At 49.4% G+C, this 22,210-nt stretch overlaps 1 protein-coding gene across 1 annotated transcript in view; it reads left to right on the forward strand.

Moving 5' to 3' along the window:
• The window catches only part of GALNT18 (polypeptide N-acetylgalactosaminyltransferase 18), a 338,899-nt gene that overhangs the window by 215,824 nt on the left and 100,865 nt on the right, over window positions 1-22,210 (forward strand). Inside the window, exon 4 of the mRNA XM_026008242.2 lies at window positions 21,103-21,286. Coding sequence (XP_025864027.1) covers window positions 21,103-21,286 — 184 coding nt within the window. The remainder of the gene's footprint in view (window positions 1-21,102; window positions 21,287-22,210) is intronic.

The raw sequence follows: 22,210 nt of genomic DNA on the forward strand, positions 1-22,210 counted from the left end.
CAGTGCATTTTCCCATGCTGGATTTATGTGCCTGGGACATCTTTCCTCCTCTCTTAAAAAAGAAATCATGTCTGTGTTTGGTATTAAATCCCATTGCCTGTAATTTGAATAATCCTCTCCCTTTTCTTGAGTCAATAGTGGTTTTCCAGCTTCTTTCTTCTCCATATTAGCTCAGTGATACAATGCCCGGTGAATCGCAGTGCCCTGTCTTCTTGGCTAAAGACTGGACTGATTGGCAGCAGTCAGGGACTCTCTTCAAATTCAGTTTTAACAGTGATTAAATACCCAGCACTGAGGCCTGACTGGGTTCAAATCCTGATTCCGCCATTTATAAGCTGGTGACTTACACTGATGCCTCTGTATTTCAGTTGTCTTATCTTTAAAATAGGAAGAATAACTTAAAATAGGCTTTCCTATAAGCTTGTGGTGAGGGGTAAGTGAGTTAGTTGTGGCAAGTGCTCAGGAAGTACTTACTGACCCGCAGTCAGGGTTTCTTGTGATTATTATACTCCCTTCCTCCCCTTGAGCCAACTGCCCGGTGATCTCAGGCACATCAGCACAGGATGGGGATATCTAGGTCAGAAGTCATCCTATGAGATCCAATGATCCTCTAAGATTTAGAGAGAAGGAATGGGTATGGAAGGAACTCACTTTGCAGGAAGACATACACAGATTTCAGTCCAGCCTCTGCTGCTTATTAAACATGCAATCTTGGACACGTCACTTAACACCTCGGTTTTCTCCTCTATAAAACGCAAATACCAATAGCTCCTCTCAGGGTTGTTTTGAAGATTAAATAATACCTGTAATGTGTGGAGCACTTTAGTGCAGGAACATAGCAGTTATTTAATAAATGTTAATTTCCTTTTTCTTCCCTTCAAATCAAGCATTATTCTCACAGGCATAGAGATAACTGCAGAACGGAGGCTAAGGAGCTGTGCTTTCTCTTCGGCATCTCGTACAGTATGCCGTTGGCCCCAATCACGGGCCCCTTCTTTCTCATCTCTTAATTCTCTTCTTACAGAGCCCAATCAACTGCAATTTTGAATATCCTTTCTATTTTCTCTACATGACCTTTGAAAAAATATGAGCCTCTTCAAGCGTTCCCCAGGATCTGATTTTTCCAGGTTTTCTCCCATGTTATTCCTGTTTTGGATCATCGCTGGTTACATAAGCAGAATTTTGGTTCTAAGGGCCTCCTTCCAAAGCCTGTAATCCATGAAATCACAGCCTTCTTCCCCATCCACTTCTCGAAATCTGTCTCCTAAAGCCTAGGCTTTGGGTATACCTGGCCTGCCTTTCTGTAACAGGTCCTGTGAGATGATACGGACATTTTCTTCAAGATTCCCAGCACTCCACTTCACCAGTTCTTCATGGTTGATAGGAACTGATAAACCCAGAATAGCAAAGGGTCCTTTTTTTTTTTTTTTAAATATATACTGTTCATGTATCAAGCCCTGTTACAGCACTGGGAATCAGTAGAGAGGGAAAAGCCCATGCCTATGTAGAATGTACATTTTAGCTATAGATACAGACAATATCAAAATAACCAAATAAGGATTAACATGATTTTAAGATACTTAAAAACACTTGCAGAAAAATAAAGACAGAACAGGCAGGTGATAGAACATGTAGGGATAGAAGGGAGTGGATTGGAAGATTTGATGAGATGGCCAGGGAGAGCCTATCTGAGCTTGTGATACTTAATAGAAACCAAACCCGGGGAGTGAGCCCTGCAAAGACTAGGAGGAGATCTTTGAGGCAAGAAGTACAATTGCAAAGGCCCAGGGGCTGAGGAAAGAATGAGTTTTAGTCAGAGTCCGTGGAGTCCTAGAAGAACCATGGAAAGTTGTTGGGGACATGGGCAAAGGGTGTGTGTGTGTGTGTGTGTGTGTGTGTGTGTGTGTGTGTGTGTGCATACGTGCATCTGGAGGGTGAGGGGTGGGAAGACCCATAGGTTTCATTAGACTCTCTGAGATCTCTGAGATCTCTAAGGTGTACAAAGGGCAATAACCATGGCATCCTTCCCTCCAGCCACCAGGGGAGGGAATGGTCTGCCCAGCATGTTGTCAGACATCCTGCTTTGAATGGAGTAGAAGCCTTCCCTTTGGTGTCTGGGCAGCCGGGGCCCTCCTTATCCACTTCACCTCCCTATCAATCCTGCAGTCTGGGCAGCCTCCCTCTTGCCCCATCTGGTCAGAGCACCAATGGCAGATTAGAGAGCCAGCTCTCACCTCCATTCTTCACCCTAATTTTAGCCTCACCAAATGCTTCCACCCTTGGATGAGGTGTTGCCAGGCAGGACTTAGCCCTTCCTGCCCCAGCAGTGCTGTGCCCCCAGACTCAAGTCACCTGCAAATCTTTGTGATACCCCTGGGATCACCCTGTGCCTGGCTTCTAGCCTGGAATTGACTTTGTTTGCTATCCCTGCTGTCAGTACTGCCGCGTAGGCTTCTTCTTCTTCTTCTTCTTTTTTTTTTTTTAAAGGTTGATTGATTTAGTTTAGAGAGAGAGAGAGAATAAGCAGGGGGAAGGGCAGAGAGAGGGGGAGAGGCAAAATCCCGAGCAGACTCCCCCCTGAGCAGGGAGCCTAGGTTGGGAGGCAGATCCCACCACCCTGAGATCTTGACCTGAGCTGAAATCAAGAATCGGATGTTTAATTGACTCCACGCCCCCTGCTGCATAGACTTCTAAGGAGAGAAATTTCGTCTTCATTTCCCAGCCCAAAGTTTCCTCATCTGACTCATCCCCCCTCCACCCCCTCCCACCCTGAACCCTGGTTCCACATCCCTGGCTGCTCTCCATGGTAACCCGCTCACCAGTGGGTCTCTCTCCTCTGTTGGGCCTAACCACCCCCCCTCCCCGCCGCTGACTCTGTCTTCCTGCCCTCACTGAATGTGGCTGTGCTTGATCCAGCTTTTGTGGATTCCAGTATCAAGAAAGCCAGATACAGCTTGTGAACACCACCGGCAGCCCCAGCTGATATCCTGCCATTCTTTGCTCTTTCGAAGTCAGTGGGCAAAAAAGCAACAAAAGTGCCACTCGGCTGTCTGACGTCCTCAGTGTCCTGCCAGACTTTATTATTTTTTTTAAAAGATTTTATTTATTTATTCATGAGAGACACACAGAGAGAGGCAGAGACACAGGCAGAGGGAGAGAAATGGGACTTGATCCCAGGACCCCACGATCACGACCCGAGCCGAAGGCAGACGCTCAACCACTGAGCCACCCAGGCGTCCCTAGTGTCCCGCCAGACTTTAACATGTGCCTTGCTTCCTGTGTGGGGTTGTCCAGCCACGGGGGGTTAGCAGCAGAGGGAAGTGGCCGTGGCTGGCTAAGGCTCAGCCACAGCCCAGGACGGGGGTTTCTCCCACCTGGCCGTGCCCCAGCAGCCGTAAGCAGCAATGCCCTCCTTGGGCCCGCGGGTGCTCTGGAGTCTGTAGTGGGTCGTTTCAATCAGGATTTTGGTCAAGGTACTTACAGAAGGTCTGGCTTTCCCATGCCATCTCCCCAGGGTCCCCGAGCCTCTTTTCCTCCCTCATGACTTGTTCCTTCGCTCAGAGCTTGGTGCCCTCTGTTCACATCAGCTTGTTCTCCCTCTCCGCCATCCCTCCTTCCTTCTCCTTTTCTTTGTACCATTGCCTCTACTCTGTAGGAAGATACGGGCTCGGAAACTGTTTTTTTGGATTCCTTTCCCTTCCCCCAAGTGTGCTGACCACTTAGACTTGCCACTCTTCCAGCTGGCTCTTGCCTCAGGCAGGAAGACCCGAGCTTTCTGAGATCCCTGAGGGTACCTCCTGCATTCTCCCTGGTCTCTGGGTCCCAGTTGGGCCATCTCATGGGATCATTATGAAGATTAAACGAGATGGTGTAGATGAAGCACCCAACACACAGTAGGTGCTCAGACAGGCTAACTCCCTTCTTTCTGCTTCCCCTGAGGCCATCTCCCCCACTTCTGGTAGACACATTCACTTTGCTCTGACCAGGCTTTCATCTGGAGCTCTCTTGGCGATGCAGCACTATAAGCCCATCGCAGAGACACGGGAACCCCATCTGTACCCCAAGCTCTTACCATGGGACCTTCCCAGAGCCATGTTGGCAGGGACTGAATCTCATCTGAGGAGGGGGATCTGGCATTGTGTCTTCCACATTTTCACTGAATGAGTGAATGAATGATTCAAAAAAGATGACAAGAAGCCCAGATTCTGAGACCAACATAGGCTGTTGCTGTAGGGCTGATTGAATGTTCTGTGTTCTCTCGGGAAGACCAGACACCATGTCAGGTCCTGCCTGGGGACCAGGCTGGGCACACAGCTGGGTGACCCATGAGTTGTTTCTATAGTGAGATCATCCCTGGCTGCCATAACTCCGAATGATCTGGGGGACTGAGGAATCTATCATATGCCAAGCATAGTCAGGAAGGGGTGAGGACCGGCTTCAGTGATCCTGGCAGAGGATCTAACCCAATCTGTCTGCACCATCTCTAGTCATGGCTATCCACGTCCTACTGGCTCAAGCAGTGGTTCCAGCCCATATTAGAGCCCCGAGATAGGCCGATTGAGGTTTGGGGCTAGATGGAGAACATATAACTTGTATTATTTGGTGGAGGTGGGGAGCAAAATCCAAGTCTCATTTGCTTGGGTTTCTAGAATGGGGCAGTTTCTTTAGCTGTTATAGAACATTTTTTAATTAACAAATGTCATCCTGACATTTCGGCTCATCTCTCTGAGAATTTTAGGTGGGAGGACTCTGAATAAAGCTTCCTTATGATTTCCTAATACTTTCTGGCCCAGCCTTCAAGTCCCCTTGCAATCTGCCCAGCACACACAGATCCAGCGTCTCTCCTCTCATTCAGCCTGCACCCCACACTCAGCATCACCCACGCTAGGCTGGCCTGCCACTTCTATTTCCCAAACATGTCATGCACATTCATGCATCTCGGCCTTTATGCATGCTGTGTGTTTCTACCTGAGACACTTTTTTCATCATTTCATCCTAGCAAAGTCACTCACCCATCCATTTGAGACAAACTCAAATATCATCCTAGAAAGCTGATCCCATCCTGTACTTTATTACCACGGCACCTGTGACAACCTCTTTTAGAACATATTTCAGTGCACTAAAATGATCTGTTTCATTATGTCCTCCCATGACATTGTGAGCTTCTTGAGGCTGGAGCCCTGACTTACTCCATGGGCCCAGCACCGAGCACCGGGCCTGCCACATGCTGAGTGAGTGCTCAGCAGAAATCTGCCAATTGAACACATGAATGAGAGAAACACAATAGGGACATGAAGTGAGAGGGAGAGCAGTGTTTTCAATATTTGTGGCATGTCTATCAGAGAAGTAATATTTCTTGGGTTTTCTGAAGTCTCACGAGAGGAATATGATGATATATGCTGCTAAAATAGAGGGGTCTGAAAAAAATCAATAATCCTGAAAGGCCTGGCCGAAAAATATGCCAGCAGGCTGCTGGCTGTGAAGGTTGCAGACTTTAGAGGACAGCTCCTGGGTGAGGTTATTCACCCCCATCCTGGAGTCTCGTGCCAGCAGTTGGTGGGCTTATGTCTATGTCTCGCATTCTGAAAGCATCTCTGGCCCGGGGACTCTGCCTTTGGTAGCTTTATTATTTTTCTAAAGATTTAATTTATTCATGAGAGACACAGAGAGGCAGAGATGCAGGCAGAGGGAGAAGCAGGCTCCATGTAGGGAGCCCGATGCGGGACTCAATCCCAGGACTCCAGGATCACGCCCTCAGCTGAAGGCAGGTGCTGAACCACTGAGCCACCCAGGGATCCTGCCTTTGATAGCTTTAAAGTGAAAGGAATACATGCAGGGTGGTCAGGGTAGGCCGTGTAGCCCGGGCTGCAGCCCAGGAACTGGCCAGTGTTAGTAGTCCATGATGAGATGCTGCTGGCCAAGTGGAGCTCCTTAATCCCAGGCTCTAAACTTAAAAACAAACAAACAACAACAACAACAAAAATCAGTGCTTCTGGCAGTTGACTGTTTTTATCTACACTTGGGGTCCACTGCAGGCCTCAATAGATACGAGCATTTGGTGAGTTTTACCAGATAACTCCATGCCCAGGAGCACAAGCAATGACCCACCCGGAGCCCACGCCCAGCTCGGAGTCTCCCTCAATCACAACCTCTCCCCCGTAGAACCTGAACAGGTGGGATCCCTGGGTGGCACAGCGGTTTGGCGCCTGCCTTTGGCCCGGGGCGCGATCTTGGAGACCTGGGATCGAATCCCACTCAGGCTCCCGGTGCATGGAGCCTGCTTCTCCCTCTGCCTATGTCTCTGCCTCTCTGTCTCTCTGTGTGTGACTATCATGAATAAATAAATAAAATCTTTAAAAAATAAAAAATAAAAAAAAAGAACCTGAACAGGCCCCCTAGATCCTGTAGTGTACATAGAAAAGGTTCTGCCTTGGGGGACAGTGCTGGCCCTCCCCTTCTCCAGCCCCATCTCTGTCGAGTTTCACAGCTGAGGCTGGGCATCCCTAAGCTAAGCGGCCTGGAGAAGGATGTGTGGGAGCACATCCTACCTTCCAGAGAGGCTGCATGCTCAGTTTGTCTGGACGTGCCTTGCCAGGCTAAGTGACATGCTCTGTCTCCCTTCACTTCTCAGCCTGGAGCCATTTCCCGGGCCTTGCTTCAGCCCACCCACAGGCCTACCCCTTTGCTGGGGTTCCTGAGACCCACACTTGTCTCTGGCTTCCCAAATCCCTGCAGCTTCCTCCTCCATATTGGATAGATGGCATCTCTGCCCCTCTGGGTTAATGTAACCCTTGCTTACAGACCACAGCTGCTAGGTCCCCTCTCCCGCCTTTGTGTGTGCCTCACTGTGCTTGCCTTTTCCACACAGCACAAACCCTATGCCTGACATGATAGTGTGTATCCATTGAGCCCCTACCCATCTTTGAGCTCCTTGAGGGGAGGGAGCATGGTTTACTCTCTGAGCAGTGAGTGTCACAGAGACAGACACTCAGTGCTAGTCCTTGAATGCGTGAGTGCCCAGGGGACATGATGTGTCTCCCTCGAGCCAGTGTTCATCATGTCCTGTGAAAGGCCCATGGCCCACAATACTGGGTACTAGTGTATTGTTTGTTTGAAGATAATCGGATGTGGGAATAAGGACATGAAGCTGAGCCAGGGTGCCTGGCTTTGCATCCCCATCCTCCTCACTTCCAGCCCTGGGACACTGAGCAAATCCCTCCACCTCTTCCTAGCTTCATTGTGTTCTTTTGTAAGAAAGAACCAAGAGCATGAAAGGTCCCTGCCTCCTAGAGGTGCTGTGAATGGGAACAGAGAGGACAGAGGCTTCCTTTAGGTTTTCATCTGTTTTAAATTACAAAGTGAGGCTGATGAGACATGCTGAACGGCCAGCATGCTCAGGGGCCAGCACAAAGCCAGAGCCGGCAGGTGCTCATTGAATGCCCCCTCCCACCATTACTCCCAAAGGCAAGAAATGTATGAGGAACATGGGCTCTGGGGCTAGACTGCCAAACTCGGAATGTTGGCTCTACCACTTGCTAATTGTTTGAACTTGGACACATCACTTAATCTGTTTGTGCCTTAGTTTTTTCATCTATAAAATGGGTTATCATGGTACTTAGCTAATAGAGTTTCTCTGAGGTTTAAATGACTTCATACAAATAAAGCTCTTCAGAGCCCTTGCGTAATGGAATCACCTTGTGAGATAGGGCTGTTGAATAAGCAGAGGGACCGTTAGGATGGGGAGGGGGCTTGAGGATTGAATATGAAGTGACCCCTGAGGACGAGCAGCAGTGCCCTGGGCCTGGGGAAGCCCCAGGGCCATTTGCTGCAGGCCTGGCTTTCCCAAATAATACAGGGGGGCTTTCTCTTGCCTCGGCCCTTCCTTTGAAAGGGAGGAAGCCAACAGAGGAGTTCAGACTAATGAACACGTAATAATGCCACTCCTTAAACACTTACAACACGTCATACCTTGTCTCATGGAACCCTACAGCTGCCCAAAGGAGTAGATAACATTATTCCCATCTTGACAGTGGGGAAATTGAGGCTCAGAGAGGTTCAGTCACCTGCCCAAAGTCACACAGCTGATAGATGGCCATGCCGGGAATGAAACTGAAGTCAGTCCCTCCCCTGAGTCCCTGCTCTTTCTGCTCTCTGTGACATCTTTCGATAGAGAAACAAAAACCCAAGGATGGCAAGCACAGCACTCGGGTTCTACTTTGCGCCTTTATGGGATCCTTCCTCTTCAAGAATAGATTGCCTAAAGGTGTTCAGGGAGCTGAGGAAAAGAGCACCAAACCTCCCGATCTGACAAGCACCGACAGTGGATGGGGTGTAAATATGTGTGCAAAGCCCACTATGTCTCCTGAGTCATGAATCAGCCAGGCTGAGGCTGCTGGTCACACAGCCTGAGCAGCCCGTGATTTGCAGAAGCACAAAGCTGACTTACAGCCTGTGGGAGCCTTAGCTCTTCCCCAGGGGACACTCAGGGCTATGCCGCAGGCCTTAGACCTCAAGGCCTACTCTTGGGCCTCACTGGTCTCCTGGAACACATGAGTGTTTCCAGTGCCTTCTGGGTTCCAAGGAGAAAACAATTCCCTCCCTTCCCCTAGACTTTCCTCTACTTGGAGAGTTGCAGATGAAAGGAAGAGTTCCAAAGGAGCCTCAGCTGGGTCAGATGAGGCAGGAGGAATGTTGTAGGCAGAGGGAGCCATTAATGCAAAGGTACCGTGGCACCCTGAGTTTGGTGCGTTTGGGAATGTGACCTGAGCGCAGAGACTTGCCGAGGAGGCTAGGCAAGCAGGGGTCGGGACCTTCAGCCCTGCAGGCCAACGGCAACGGGGTGCCTCACGGGGGCCTGGGGAGGGAGTTGGGGGAAAGCTGTTACTCTGGTATTTATGGAAGCTTTGACTTCCAGCATCTGAGGATCATGGGAGTTGGTATCCAAGAATCACAGACTTTTGAGAAAAGACTCAGAATCTTGAAATTTTGGACTCATAAACTCTTCTGCTCTCGGTCATGAGATTTTGGATCGAGTTTCTGAGTTGGGCAGCACTCAGAGCTCTCCAAGTCCTTCCTGCACAAAAGGAGAATTTAGCACCAAAATTCCAGTTGGCCTCTGGCTTAACTTCCAATGGCAACTGGCCCTTCCCAAGTGTCCATACTAGATCTGACCGTCCCAGAATCCCCTTTGTATGCTGGGACACCAGCCGGGTCCTTTCTCAGCTCAGATTTGACCTGCTGTCACAGGCTCTATGCCAGCATTTCCTGAGGTTTTGAGGTCTTCAAAACTTTCTCCCTTGAAGTTCTTGGCAAGGGCTGTGCTTGGGACTCTTGAGGTGGAGGGGCAGCAGCTGGAGCAGTGTCCACTCCACTCCCCCTAGGTGCAGCTGACATTAATCACCCATCATGGCATTTTTAACTCCTGCTGAAAACTGTCAGAGTAGCAGGAGTATTTTATGCCCCGTAAGTAATGTCATAGCATTTGGGCCACTGCCCCACCTTGATTTTCTGTGGATTTCCATCTCACAGAGCCCCAGGCATGCTGGCCATTGTCCAAGGTCATTTAGTCCACGAAGACAACCGATTTCTAGTAGTCCATTATTCTTGTTTTCATTTTTCTGAATTGCTCATAGTGGATGAATAGAGAATCAGTGGACTAGAGAGCCCAGAGCTCTAGCCCCAGGGGAAGGAAGCCCTGGATTCTTTTCCTGGCTACTCTGATGACCAGCTCTGTGACCTCTGGCAAGTCTGAGGGTGTCAAGAGCAAAGAGAGTGTGAGAACTCTGAAGCACCCCCCTGGAGCCTGGGGCCCTGCCGCATGCATGGCCTGTACCCCATCTTGAACACCCAGATTGCTTCAGGCAGCCTCTCGTCCTTGGCCCTCTCTTGGATCTCCTAGCCACAAACCTACCTGAATTATACCTGATGGTGAATTCTGAACATGAGTGACTAAGCACTCTAGGAAAGCCAGACTCAGCCACTCTTCCCTCATCTGTTGCTCTTGCTTGCTCAGGGATTTTTACCCCAGAGAAATTGGGTTTGTGTGTGAGTGCTCTATCAGCCCTCTGGTCAAAAGGACGCTGAGCATGGCAGTCTCATCCCTTCCCTTGGGCTCTAAGGATGTATATAGTACCTAGAGGAGGCGGTTTTATTTCTGAACTGAATCAGTGATCTCAGGATGCTCTGGAGGGAGGCCTGATGCCTGGGGCTCCTTTGGTAGGCTGTGGGGCAGAGTGGCAAATAGCAATCTTTAGCGTCAGACAGATCTGAGTTTGAACCCCTGCTAATTCTGAACCATCTGTGTCATTTGGGGTATGTCACTGAAAATCTGATCCTCAACTTTCCTCCTTTGTCACTTGAAGATAATCGTATGTGAGATTAAGAACATGGACCTGAGCCAGGGCTCCTGGGTTTGTATCCCCATCCTACCCACTTCCAGCCCTGGGGCGCTGAGCAAATCCCTCCACCATCACTGTGCCCGGAGTGCCTAAATATGTGGAAGGGGGATCATAATATGCCATAGCTGAAGAGGTATCATAGTTGTTGAGGGTACAGAATGGGAAATATATGAATTTATATATGGATTTAGAACAGTACCTGACATGGGGTAAGCGATAAATAAATAAGCATTAGCTATAAATATCATCGTTTGCAGGGTGGTAGTGACATTTCAATTAGATGAGTAACTAGAATAGTGTATGACGTACAGTACTTCATATGTGTTTAACATACCATTGCTGGATGAATGAATGAAGAACAGGATCAGTAGGCGTAAAGCACGGAGCACAGTGCACATATGTCACGTAAGAGGAAGCACCCTCAGGACTGCAGCCTTTCTGGCTGGGCATTAAAACCAGTGTGCTGGGCTGACCTGGACTGTCGCCAGCTGATCACGCACACCCTTCCCCAACGCTGCATGCACATCTCTCAGGGCTGGTGGTTTTAATAGCTTGAAACCAGCTATAGTGGTAGTACTTACACCACAGACATTGGCAAATGTTATAAATCGAGTTTTGGTTTGTTGTTGAGACAGAAAGCGAGAAAGGGAGGGAGGGAGGGAGAGAGGAGAGAGAAAGAGAGAAAGAGAGAGTAGCATTGATTTGCATCTGACACATCCTTGACTGGCCAGGGGACCATTTTTACACCTGCCACTGCCATCTCTCAGAAACCAGTTCTGACCATGTTATTACAGCATGCAGGATCTTTGGGAGAATAAGTCCTTTTGGAGCAGGTAAGGAGGCGTTAGTGGATCTCGAGAGCCTGGATTTGGAGACCCCACCGAGTGGGGAGTGCGTGTATATATTGTGGGTTTGGTAGTCACTAATGCCTGGCTATGACCTGAAAGAATAGACCCAGAAACAGATGGCTAGGTCTTTTTGGGTGGTAATTCTGGGGCTTTCTGTGACTTGCCAAGACTGAATTAATGCTTGGAGACTCCCAGGATGATTGTGACACTAATCCTGGACCCTCCAGCCATACTTTAAATGCCATCTGTGGGGCTCCTAGGTGGAGACTTTCCCCCCAAGTCCTGAGTAAAGAGAAGCGTTTAAGGCCATTCCAAATCTACTTCAGTATCAATTGACTTTGAAGAAGTACAGCGATTAAAGGAGCCGGGCGGAAGTGCAGCTGGTAAGTCTATAGGACAGAAGAAGAAAACGCGTGCAAGCATTTGTAAACTGCCCAGGATTTGAAGGCCTGTCCAAAGTGATCTTGAAGAGAGAGGGACGCACAAAGCAAGGCTGCCCTGGGTGTGTCCTGGGATCACAGCTGTCTAAGCCCGGCTCACTGTCATTTCAGCAAGCCCGAGCCCAGAGCCCCCTCCAGATCCTTTAAGGGGGTGAGGGTGGGCTGGCATCTATGTCCATTTATTTTTTTAGCTCTTTAGGTAAGTGGATGATCAGCTAGATTTGACAACCGTTGCATCCTAATGAATAATCTCTCTTTTAAAATGTGTTGACATATCATTTGTGTTTCAATGGCCCTAAATGGCTTTAGAGGAGAGTCAGTTAATCTTCTGATCTGAGGAAGACCAGCCACTGTTCACTCTTGGAAGAATAAACAGAAATGTGCTGTGCTTTTAATCTTTAAATTAGCACATCGGAGACTAGCAATTAGTAGCACTTCTCAGTGGTGGTGGGGGGAGGGTGTGGTGTTCATACGCCCTCCCAGGCACTGGACAGAGTGGGGGGTGGCTCCTCTGACCTTGGCGCGGTTTGGGGGACAACATTGTGTTAGAGGGGAGCACCAGGCTGGCTTACCTGAGACTGTTGGGCTGGACAGAAGGGACAAAAGCCGTGCCCTGTGCCAAGGGCAGCTGGGGAACTATAGGGGACCGTCCAAAGCATGAGATCTGAAGATGGCCACATGCAGAGAAATGAAAACTGCCTGGAAAATGAAGGGTCTGTCACAGAGGGCAGCAAGTCAGAGCCCAGGGGTTGGGAAGAATGAAGAGGAAATTATCTGAGCAGGTGGGGGTGGGGGAGGCTGCGGAGATCCTTTTTCAGACAGAGTCTGATGCCTCCTGTGGAGGGCTGGAGCCACACCTATTCCAGAGGAGGCTCCTTTGTTTCCCTTGTTATCAGGCTTGGCTGCCCATCAGCATCTCCCTGGGAGCTTGTGTGAAATTCAGAGCCTCTGGTCCCAGATCCACCAAATCAGACCCTAATCAGGGCGGTGCCCCGGAACCTGTTTCAACCAAGCTGACTCTCATGCGGGCCAGTTTTTGATCCTAGAGAGGCAGCATGGAGAGTAAAGAGTATGAACTCTGGGTACAGCCCAGCTGGATTTGAGTCCTGACTTCACCATTTACTACCTGGGCCACGCTGTGCTGTAATTTCCCTGTCTTCAAAATAGAACGTTAACAGTAACTACAGCATAGGGTTGTCAAAAGACTTAAATGAGATGTTATATGCAAAGTGCAAAATGCCTGGTACATCATCGTTATTATCTCCTTCGTTAAACATTAGCCAGTTAACACAGAGATAGAAGGGGAGAGAAACTTCAGTCATCCTTCTCACATACATACACATTATTCACATCCATCAAGGGTGAAAAATTCACATGCTGGTGGGGGACCACCATGTCTTGGAGAACAGATGACTTCTTAGTTTGGGTTCTCACAGAAGCAGGCCCTGAGACAGGCATTGAGGCCAAGTCATTGGTCGAGTTGGTGACCCCCAGGGAACAGTGATGAAGGAGTGGGATGTGACGCAGGAGAGAGAAGAAGGTCAATGTCGTAGACATCACGAACAAGCTACTGCTGTGGCCCCAGGCCCAACCCAGCTGGAGACTGCCTACCACCTACCTCAGCAGTGCCCCAGCCAAGGGGTAAGGAAGCTGGGATGTATTCATTTCCTGGGGCTGCTGTGATGAAGGAGCATCAACTAGGTGGCTTAAACAACAGAAATGGTCTCAGTTCTGGAGGCTCAGTGTCTAAGATCAAGGGGTCCACAGGGCTGTGCTGGTGAATCTGTTCCATGCCTCTCTCTTACCTTCTAGGGTTTGCCAGCAGTCTTTAGTATTCCTAGGCTTGGAGATGTATCATGCCAATCTATGTGTTTGTCCTCACATGGCATTCTCCCTGTGAGTCTGTGTCTCCATATGGCCATCTTCCTATAAGGACACCCATCATATTGGGTTAGGGGCCCCCTAAGTTCCAGTGGAACTATATCATAGCTAATTACTCCTGCAATGGCCTATTTCTAATTGAAGCCACATACTAAGGTATTGGGGGTTAGGACTTCAACATAGGAATTTTGAGGGGACACAATTCATTCCCATAACATGGATATCCATCCCCTAACAGATGGAGAGCTATGGCTGTAGATGGCGACTCCATAGCACCTGCAGCTGGCCCACAGCAGGCTGAGTACATATCTGGGGTCAGAGAAAGCCTCTAGGCAGAGAGAGAGAGAAGCCAGCAGTGCGTATGGGAAGGGGAGTGCCAAGGAAATGTGGGCAGAGCATCCATGGTCAGGAGCTTTAAGCCACGTACAGGCCCTTCTGAGTGTGGGCCTTGCGAAGCCCACTCAGATGGCCACACCAGGACAGTGGCCAGCCAGCCAACAGCACCTGTTGCAGTGCCCTTCTAAAGAGGCAGCTCCTCTTTGACTCTGGTTAGCACCAAGCAGGAAGGCTTTGCAGGTCCCAGGAATAGGTCTCTCAGTAGGTACGCCCCTGAGGCTGTCAGTTCTCAAAACTTCATGTACCCCCAAGAGCAACGCTCAGATTTCCACAATGAGGCCTCCATCATTTAGAGCTGCACAAGGTTTCTCAAACTGGGCACTACTGACATTTTGAACTAGATGGTTCTTTCTTGTGGAGGGCTGCCCTGTGCGCTGGAGGAAATTTAGCAGCATCCATGCCTAGGAGCACCCTCCCCGGTTGCGACAATCCAAACTGTCTTCGGACATTGCCAAACATCCCCTCAGAGGATGAGAGTGTAACAAAATTGCTCCCAGTTGAGAACCAGCAGGCTGTAGGAAAGTACAGAACGTAGGTCTAGCTTAACCCCTGCCTCTCTGACGTCCTGCAGCTGCACCAGGCACTGCCTCTCAGGTCCCGCAGGCCTGTTGCCTGATAGGCCTCTGTGTCTGCGAGCCCTGAATCAGTTTCTGAGGTTCTTTTTCCAAAATCTCCGTCTTTCTCTCCTCACTCTCTCCGCACCATCCTCTCCTGCCACCCTCTCTCCTTCCCCCTCTCTCCCTCCCTGTCTCCTTGCATCCCCCCTGTCTCCTCGCATCCCATCGGTCTCTATCTCCTCCCCCTACTCTCTCAGTCAGTGAAGGACATCACATGCCTTTCCAGCATCCAGCAGAATGGAAGCTCCTTAAGGACCTTCTCATTCACAGCTCTGGCCAGAGCAACTAGATGGATACCTGGTACATAGTGAGTTGCTCAGTATTCGCCAAATGAGTGGGTGGGTGGCTTTCCCGTCACTCCTACTTCCCCCAAACCTAATGCAGGTGTGGAAAAGGATGGTGTGAGCACTGGGAGAAGGACGAGGACCAGGTTCTCCAGAGCAAGCTGGGCAGGCCGTTTTGCAAGGATGTCTGTGGAGCTGCTGCCCTCAAAAGAGTGAAGCCCCATCAGCCATCGATTCCCTGATCCTTTCTTTTTTCCTTCATGCAGGAGATAAAGAGTATCTCATTAGGTGTGTTTCAATCAGATTAACGGCCATTAGTACCAGACTTCTGCTCAGGCTGCGTTTTGTTTCCTTTGGGATGACCCTGTGAAGCTAATTGCTTTTTATGGGAGCAGCACAGGAGCGTATATGGGGGAAGTAAGAAAAGGCTCCGTTCGCAGGCTGGCCAAATTTTGCATTTTTACTTGGCTTCTGAGTGGGAAGGAGGGAGAGCAGGCAAGCAGCCTGTACTCAGCAGGCTCTGAGGGGAGGCACCTCATGGGGTGGTGGAGAGTGGCCTGTGACCTCCTAAGAGGGGAACCGTGTTTGATGAGCTGGCTTCGGGGAGTGCTGATTCACAGAGGTGGGCCTGATGTCAGCAGAGTAGGGATTTGTGGACAGCAGGAGAGGGCTGGAGGAGCAACACAGGCTGGATGACACCTGGCCCCCTGCAGGGTGCAAATTGTGTTTCTCTGTCAATGCAGGCGATCGACAACTCCACCATTGATTCTAAATCTGGCAAAGGCACAGAGAGCAGCCTCCCTACCTCGGCTTTCCCCAACACATTAAAACAAACATGAACTACATACAGCTTTCCCCTTCTTTCCGCAGTTCTGCTCCTGCCCTGCTCCACCAAGGCACTTTATTAGAAGTTTCTGCTACATCTTTCAAGATGGAGTTAAAGGTAGCTCACGGAGGGGAAAAAAAAAGAGTAAAAGAATGCAGCTTGTAGACAAGAAGTTGAAAATCAAATCTTTAGCAAAGGTAGAGAAGCAGAAATGCTGAACCCTGTGATGATGAGCCCTTAGATTTTTCTCTCAACTTCCCGGCAGCCTTGGCGAAAAGGTTATGATGAGGGCTTATGTATTTGGGTGGAGGTCTAAAGAAAGCCACAAGCTCTTCCTGTGTGTGTGTGTGTGTGTTTTTTTTTTTTTTTTTGAGCTAAGTTCTGGGAGGTATTTATCATATATACGTTATATAAAGATGTAATAGGCAGTGTCTTGGGGCCAGAGTTTCCTAGCAAATGTGGAAGTGCCTCTGAGGTAGTTCTTGCTCACTTTGGCAGCTGATAAAAGTTGAAGGTGAGCATGAAAACCTAATTAGGTGAAGGTACTTTACAAAGACCAGGAGCCAGTATTATCTGCGGTATTTCAGGACTTTTTCAATTTTTGATAGCAGCTCTTTGGTTGGGGCTCATGGAATGCCCTCTTCTAATCAGTAGCCAATGTCCAGGATGCAGCAGGCTGAGAACAGAATTTTCCTCTAGCTGGTCCACCGGAAACCTTTATTAGTTCTTTTAACAGAGCTCAGAGGCTCAAAGGGGCAAGCAGCTCCTATGAAAAGCAAAGCCTTTTCATCCCTTGCTGCCGTCTTCTAAGTGGTTCTTCTGTGTCTGTCTGGACCTTCACATTTCCTGTGCATCAGGAGTTCACAATCTTACTCTAACCTCAGCACCATACTGGAATAATAGAGCCTGTTTTGTTAGCCTTTTGTGTATAACAAACCATCCCTGAAGTTAGTGGCTTAAAACAGCAACCGTTTATTGGCTCACAATTCTGCAATAAGGCAGCTTGTTTCTGCTCCACAGGGTGTCGGCTGGGCTCCCCTTGCATTTATAATCAGTGGAAAGATCCAGGGTGGCCTCCCTCACATGTCTGGGCCTCGGTGGGGTGACCTAAATTAATGGGGACTCCCTGGGCCTCTCAAGCTCAAGGAGGCTGGTCTTCCTTACTCAGAGCAGCAAGACAATGAAAGCAGAAACTGCAGGACTTCCCAAGCCCTAGGCCTATGCTGGGACCCCCAGCACAGGTCCCTCCTGCTGCATCCCCCTAGGGTCAGCCCAGTTGTAGCATGTGAAGCAGCTACACAAGTGTGCAAATTCGTGGAGTTTCATTGGGGTGGCAATCGTCCACAGCCCCATCCCACCAATAAACTCAACAACAGAGGTCCTGTAGACAGTGGTTCTTACCCAAGGGGTGGGGACAGAGAGAAGGGGACAAGTATGTCCCCGCTGGCAGCCAGGAAGGGTGTCATTTGGTATCAGCCCACTTCTCACTCCAAGTTCCTGGACTCACCCCTTAGCTGCCATCATCAAAAGTCCAAATACCAGGCTTAATGAGTTCTATTTAAAACTTTCAAAAAGGGTACATGAGAGGTGGACCTTTGAAAGAGATGGAGCAGTCAATGTCTTAAGAGGCCTCCTGACAGCCATGTGTGAAAATGTGGTAAGCACAGGGCGCACTGAGTTAGGGCACTCTATGGCCAACCTCCTGACACCTACAGACAGCGGCACCCCCAGGCCTCCCCAGTCGGCTGCATGGTCGGAGATCATGAGGTTACTTTCACATCAGCTAAAGTGGGATACAGAGTGTGTTAATGGCAGCCTAAAAGTCTGCTGAATTTCCATCAGGCTGGGACAAGAAAGCCTGACAGGACTCATTGGCCCTAACTCTGGACAAGGTCACGCTGTGTAAAAGAATGACAATCAAGGCCATATGCTAATCACTTTTGCAGAAGCCAGAAAGCTGGAGGCTAGATAACAAAGACATGGGTTAACAGAATCAAGGACAAAACATTCTGACTTCAGAAAGACAGTATATGGGGCATCTGGGTGGTTCTGTGGTTGAGCGGCTGCCTTTGGCTCAGGTCGTGATCCTGGGGTTCTGGGATCCAGCCCTGCATCAGGCTCCCCACAGGGAGTCTGCTTCTCCCTCTGCCTGTGTCTCTGCCTCTCTCTTTCTGGGTGTCTCATGAATAAATAAATAAAATCTTTAAAAAAGAAAGATCGTGTATATCTTTAAAAAGATTGAATGAAAGAGACCTAAACGTAAGATCCTCTGTTTTGGCTCAGAGCATGCACATATGTGCATGCGTGTGTGCACGCACACACACGCACAGGTATGCACCCACACAGCACACATCCATGACAAAGAGGGATGAAGGAGCCCTGACTTAGCAGCACCATGTGAAAAGGACCTGTGTAGTCTGTTTCCAGGAAACTCAGTTTGAGTCAAAAGCAGGGCAAGCTAATGTGACCCTCAACTCTATGAATAGGGGCATAGATTCTAGAATAAAGGAGGTGACTCGTTCATTCTATTCTGTATAGCACAATTTATTCCATAAGTATTAGACCAATTTCTAGGTGCATAATTTAAAACTGTTAAAGAAAAACTAACATATTTAGAGAGAAGTTCAGAACCTGAACTGACAGATGTGAGGAAATATATGGAGGCACTGAAGACATTTGATCCAGAGAAATACTCAGAGAAATCCCCGGTGAGGACTTAAGGATGGTCTTAAATGGTTGTCAGGTGGAAGAGGGATTTGATCTGCCCCCTTTGGTCCCGAAATAAACCTTGGACCAGGGAATGGAAGGTTGAAAGACCCTGGCATTTGGCACATCTATAATTGGAGTGACCCAGTAAGGAATGGGCTGTGTCATGTTTCTGGTCACCGCAGGGGCTGGATGATCACTTATCAGGATAGAGAGAGGGAATTCAAACTTTAGATGGGTAATCAGTTCAAAACAAACATTAAAAGCCTGTCCAACTAACTCTGAGGTCTTGGGATTCTTAGGGATTTGCCCAAGGCCACAGAGCAAGTTGGTAGCTGTCTAGGACCCGAGTTTCCTGCCTCCCTCTCAGCATTTCTGCCCTGGGTGCCCAGTTCCCTCACCAACTCGATGATAACTCAAGCAGGATGCCTACGGACTGTCTCCTACCCATCCATCCAGACCGGGTTTGTTTGTTTTGGCCAGCATCATGTGTAAAAAGATTGAAATCCATGTCGACAGAAAGGTGTACCGGTTCTGGCAGTAGCCACCATGCCCCATGGTCCTCCCTGGGCATGAGGCCCCTGCACATGTTCATAGCTCCTGCTTGGCCACCATGGCCTTGCTGCTCGCATTCTCACCTAGAGACAGAGCAGAGCAAGAGGAGGTGGTCGTGGACCAGAGAATATGAAGAAGGCTTTGCAGCTCCTTCTTCCCTTACAATTCCCAGTGTGATGGAAACTGAGAAAGGGGGAAGGGAACTTGTGGGTTTTTTTTTTTTTTTTTTTTTGAGCATCTACAATGAGCTGTGCATTTTTCATGCATGTTAATCCCACTTAATCCTAATAACAACTATATTAGTTTCCTAGAGCTGCTGTAACAAAGTACCACAAACTGAATGGCTTAGAATAGGAATTTATTGTCTCACTGTTCTGGAGTCCAAAATCAAGTCCAAATCAAGCAGGGCCATGCCCCATCTGAAGGTGATAGGGAGGGATCTGTTCCAGGCCTGCTTCAGAGCTTCTGGGACTGTCAGATATTCCTTGGCTTTAAGTGGTCGTCTTTTCTTTCTTTCTTTCTTTCTTTCTTTCTTTCTTTCTTTCTTTCTTTCTTTCTTTCTTCTTTCTTTCTTTCTTTCCTTCTCTCTTTCTTTTTTGTTTTTTTAAAGATTTTATTTATTTATTCATGAGAGACACACAGAGAGAGGCAGAGACACAGGTAGAGGGTGAAGCAGGCTCCTCACAGGGAGCTTGATGTGGGACTTGATCCCCAGACCTGGGATCATGACCTGAGCCAAAGGCAGATGCTCAGCTGCTGAGCCACCCAGGCGTCACAATCATCTTTTCCTTCTGCCTCCCTTTTTGTCTTTCTTCATTACATCTGCCTGTGTCCAAAGTTCCTCATTTTATAAGAACACCTGTCATATTGGAGTAGGATCTAAGGATCTTAACTCGGTTCAATCTACAAGAACCCTATTTCCATATAAGGTCATCTTCTAAGGTCCTAGGGTTTGGACTTCAGTCTTTTTGCAGGGACACAGTTTAACCCCTAACAGTCCACCCTGTGTTTCCCCAAAGTTCACATCCTTACCACGTGCAAAATACATTCACCACATCCAGATACCCACATGGACCTCAACAACTAGTTTAGTAACAGGCCTAGGATCATAATACTAATACATAGAAGGCAGACTTAAAATGCAGTACTGCTGACCCCAAATACCATCCTCTTTCTGCTACGGAGAGCTGCTGCTATGAGACACGCCTACCATGTGCCAGGCACTGTGCCTGCTACCTCATACCCTTTCCGCAGAATGGGATGCAGGTCTGGCAGGCCCCAGACTGAGCACCAAGGGACACGCAGCTCCTACCGTCCTCTGATAAGGAGCAGGCTCAGCCCACCTGGGGCTGACCCGGGCATAGGCTGGCTCAGAAGATGGGAGGAGGGCACCCAAAGGGCCAGTCCTGGAGAGCACAGGCAAAGGGTGGAAACTGAGTCCTGGGGAGGTGCAGTGGTTGCAGGTAGGAGAATGCAGCCCACTCAGGCCATTTCGGGGTAGCGTAGGCTATTGCCCAAACCACTGTGCTGCCACTAGCTGAGAGGCAAGGGGACCGCAGGACCCATTAAGACTTATGAAGAAGCAGGGGAATCAGATGCTTGGCCAGCAGCAGCAGGCAACAAACCAATACCAACTGCCCACATGGCGTAGTGCCTGGTCATTCACTTCCTGGAAAGATGGGGATCCGGGCAGGACTGGGTTCTGGCCTATCATCGTCGCAGATGGAAGCTTTCCTTGGCCATTAGGAGAGAAGGAGTGGAGGGCACTGGGGAAGAAAGAGGCCACTGAGCTGATGAGAAGAAAACGGTTTTTGAAGTCATTAGACCCGGCTTGAAGCCAGCCTGTGCCACTCACAAGCCGCATGGTGTTGGGCAAATTGGCAAACCCTTCTGAGCCCCATTTTCCCATGGGCTGCTGGTGAAGATTAAATAGCACGTGTTGAAGCATGTGACCGTGTGCACTCAATACAAACTGTTTTCTCCTCTGTTTTTCTCTTCAAAGCTGAGCGGCACTGGCCTGGGGATCGTGAAAGAGACCTGGGAGGGAAAACAGACCCCCAGCCTCTTGGGTGGGGGTCAGTTCCCCCTAAAAGGGCATGTGTCTAAATCACACCTTCCCCCTTCTCCTAATGATGCGTTTTGTCCCTCGCAGAGGAACTGAAGGAGAAGCTGACGGAGTACGTGGACAAGGTGAATGGCCAGAAGCCAGGCTTTATCAAAGTCGTGCGCCACAGCAAGCAGGAGGGCCTCATCCGCTCCCGAGTCAGCGGCTGGAGGGTGGCCACTGCGCCCGTGGTGGCACTCTTTGATGCCCACGTGGAGTTCAATGTGGGCTGGTAAGTGCCCGTCAGGAGAGGAAGATGAATCCCAGTGTGGTCGGGAGCTTTGGCTCAAATGAGTGCAAAGCAAGCTGGGATCTCAGCCACAGTGGGGGAAAGGAGAGAATTCTGGGAATAGCTGAGATCTGGATGTGTGACTACTGGAGGCAACGGGGCTGGCCCTTCAAGGTGGAGGAGGGTCGGGGGCCAACAGGTCAATACACAGTCTCTAAAGGGTATATATGGTGGCATCAGGTGTGACTCTAGCTAGTGTCTTCCCCTAGGAGAGAGGATCTGAGAGTGGGCTGAGGACAGAGCTGAGAGTGCCAGCCCAGCTCAGGACAGGGCTGCAACTGCTGAGCAAGGGGAGGCTGGACCAGACTTGGGGCACAAGGCCAACCATGCAGACACGGTCAAGGCCCAGTGGTCAGAGGGGTAGAAGGTAGCCTGATGTTACCATCCAGGTGACCTGGACACCCCCCCCCCCCCCCCCCCCCCGCCCCGCAAAATGCCAGGCCAGACAGAGCAAAGAATCTCAGATTTTCCCTACTGGTGAAACTAGGTCTTACAAAAACTTCCTTTTTCTGGTCCGGGCTGCTCAGCTGCCACGTGGGGCAAGAGAAAAGGTATGTGGCCTCAGAGGCGCAGCGAAGCTGGGATGGGGCACCTGACACCAGCATCCCTGCAGGGCCAGACGGTGTGCTGTGGCCAGCCTGCTGTGTGTGGCTTTGTAGAGCGCCAGGTGAGGAGGGCCCTCTGGTAGGAAGGAGCAGCCGGGCATGCACACCACATGGTTAGATTTAGGCATACTTTTACATAACAGGCTCAAATTAAGGCTGCAATGAAGCCGTTTTTTATAGTTGAAGTCCCTGCTTGCCATTTGTGACTATTTAAAAAGCATTTTCGTTGGATTTATGGCCAGAAGAGGAGAGGGACACTTAC

The sequence above is a fragment of the Vulpes vulpes genome, chromosome 11 (assembly GCF_048418805.1).
Source record: "Vulpes vulpes isolate BD-2025 chromosome 11, VulVul3, whole genome shotgun sequence".
NCBI classification, from domain to species: domain Eukaryota; kingdom Metazoa; phylum Chordata; class Mammalia; order Carnivora; family Canidae; genus Vulpes; species Vulpes vulpes.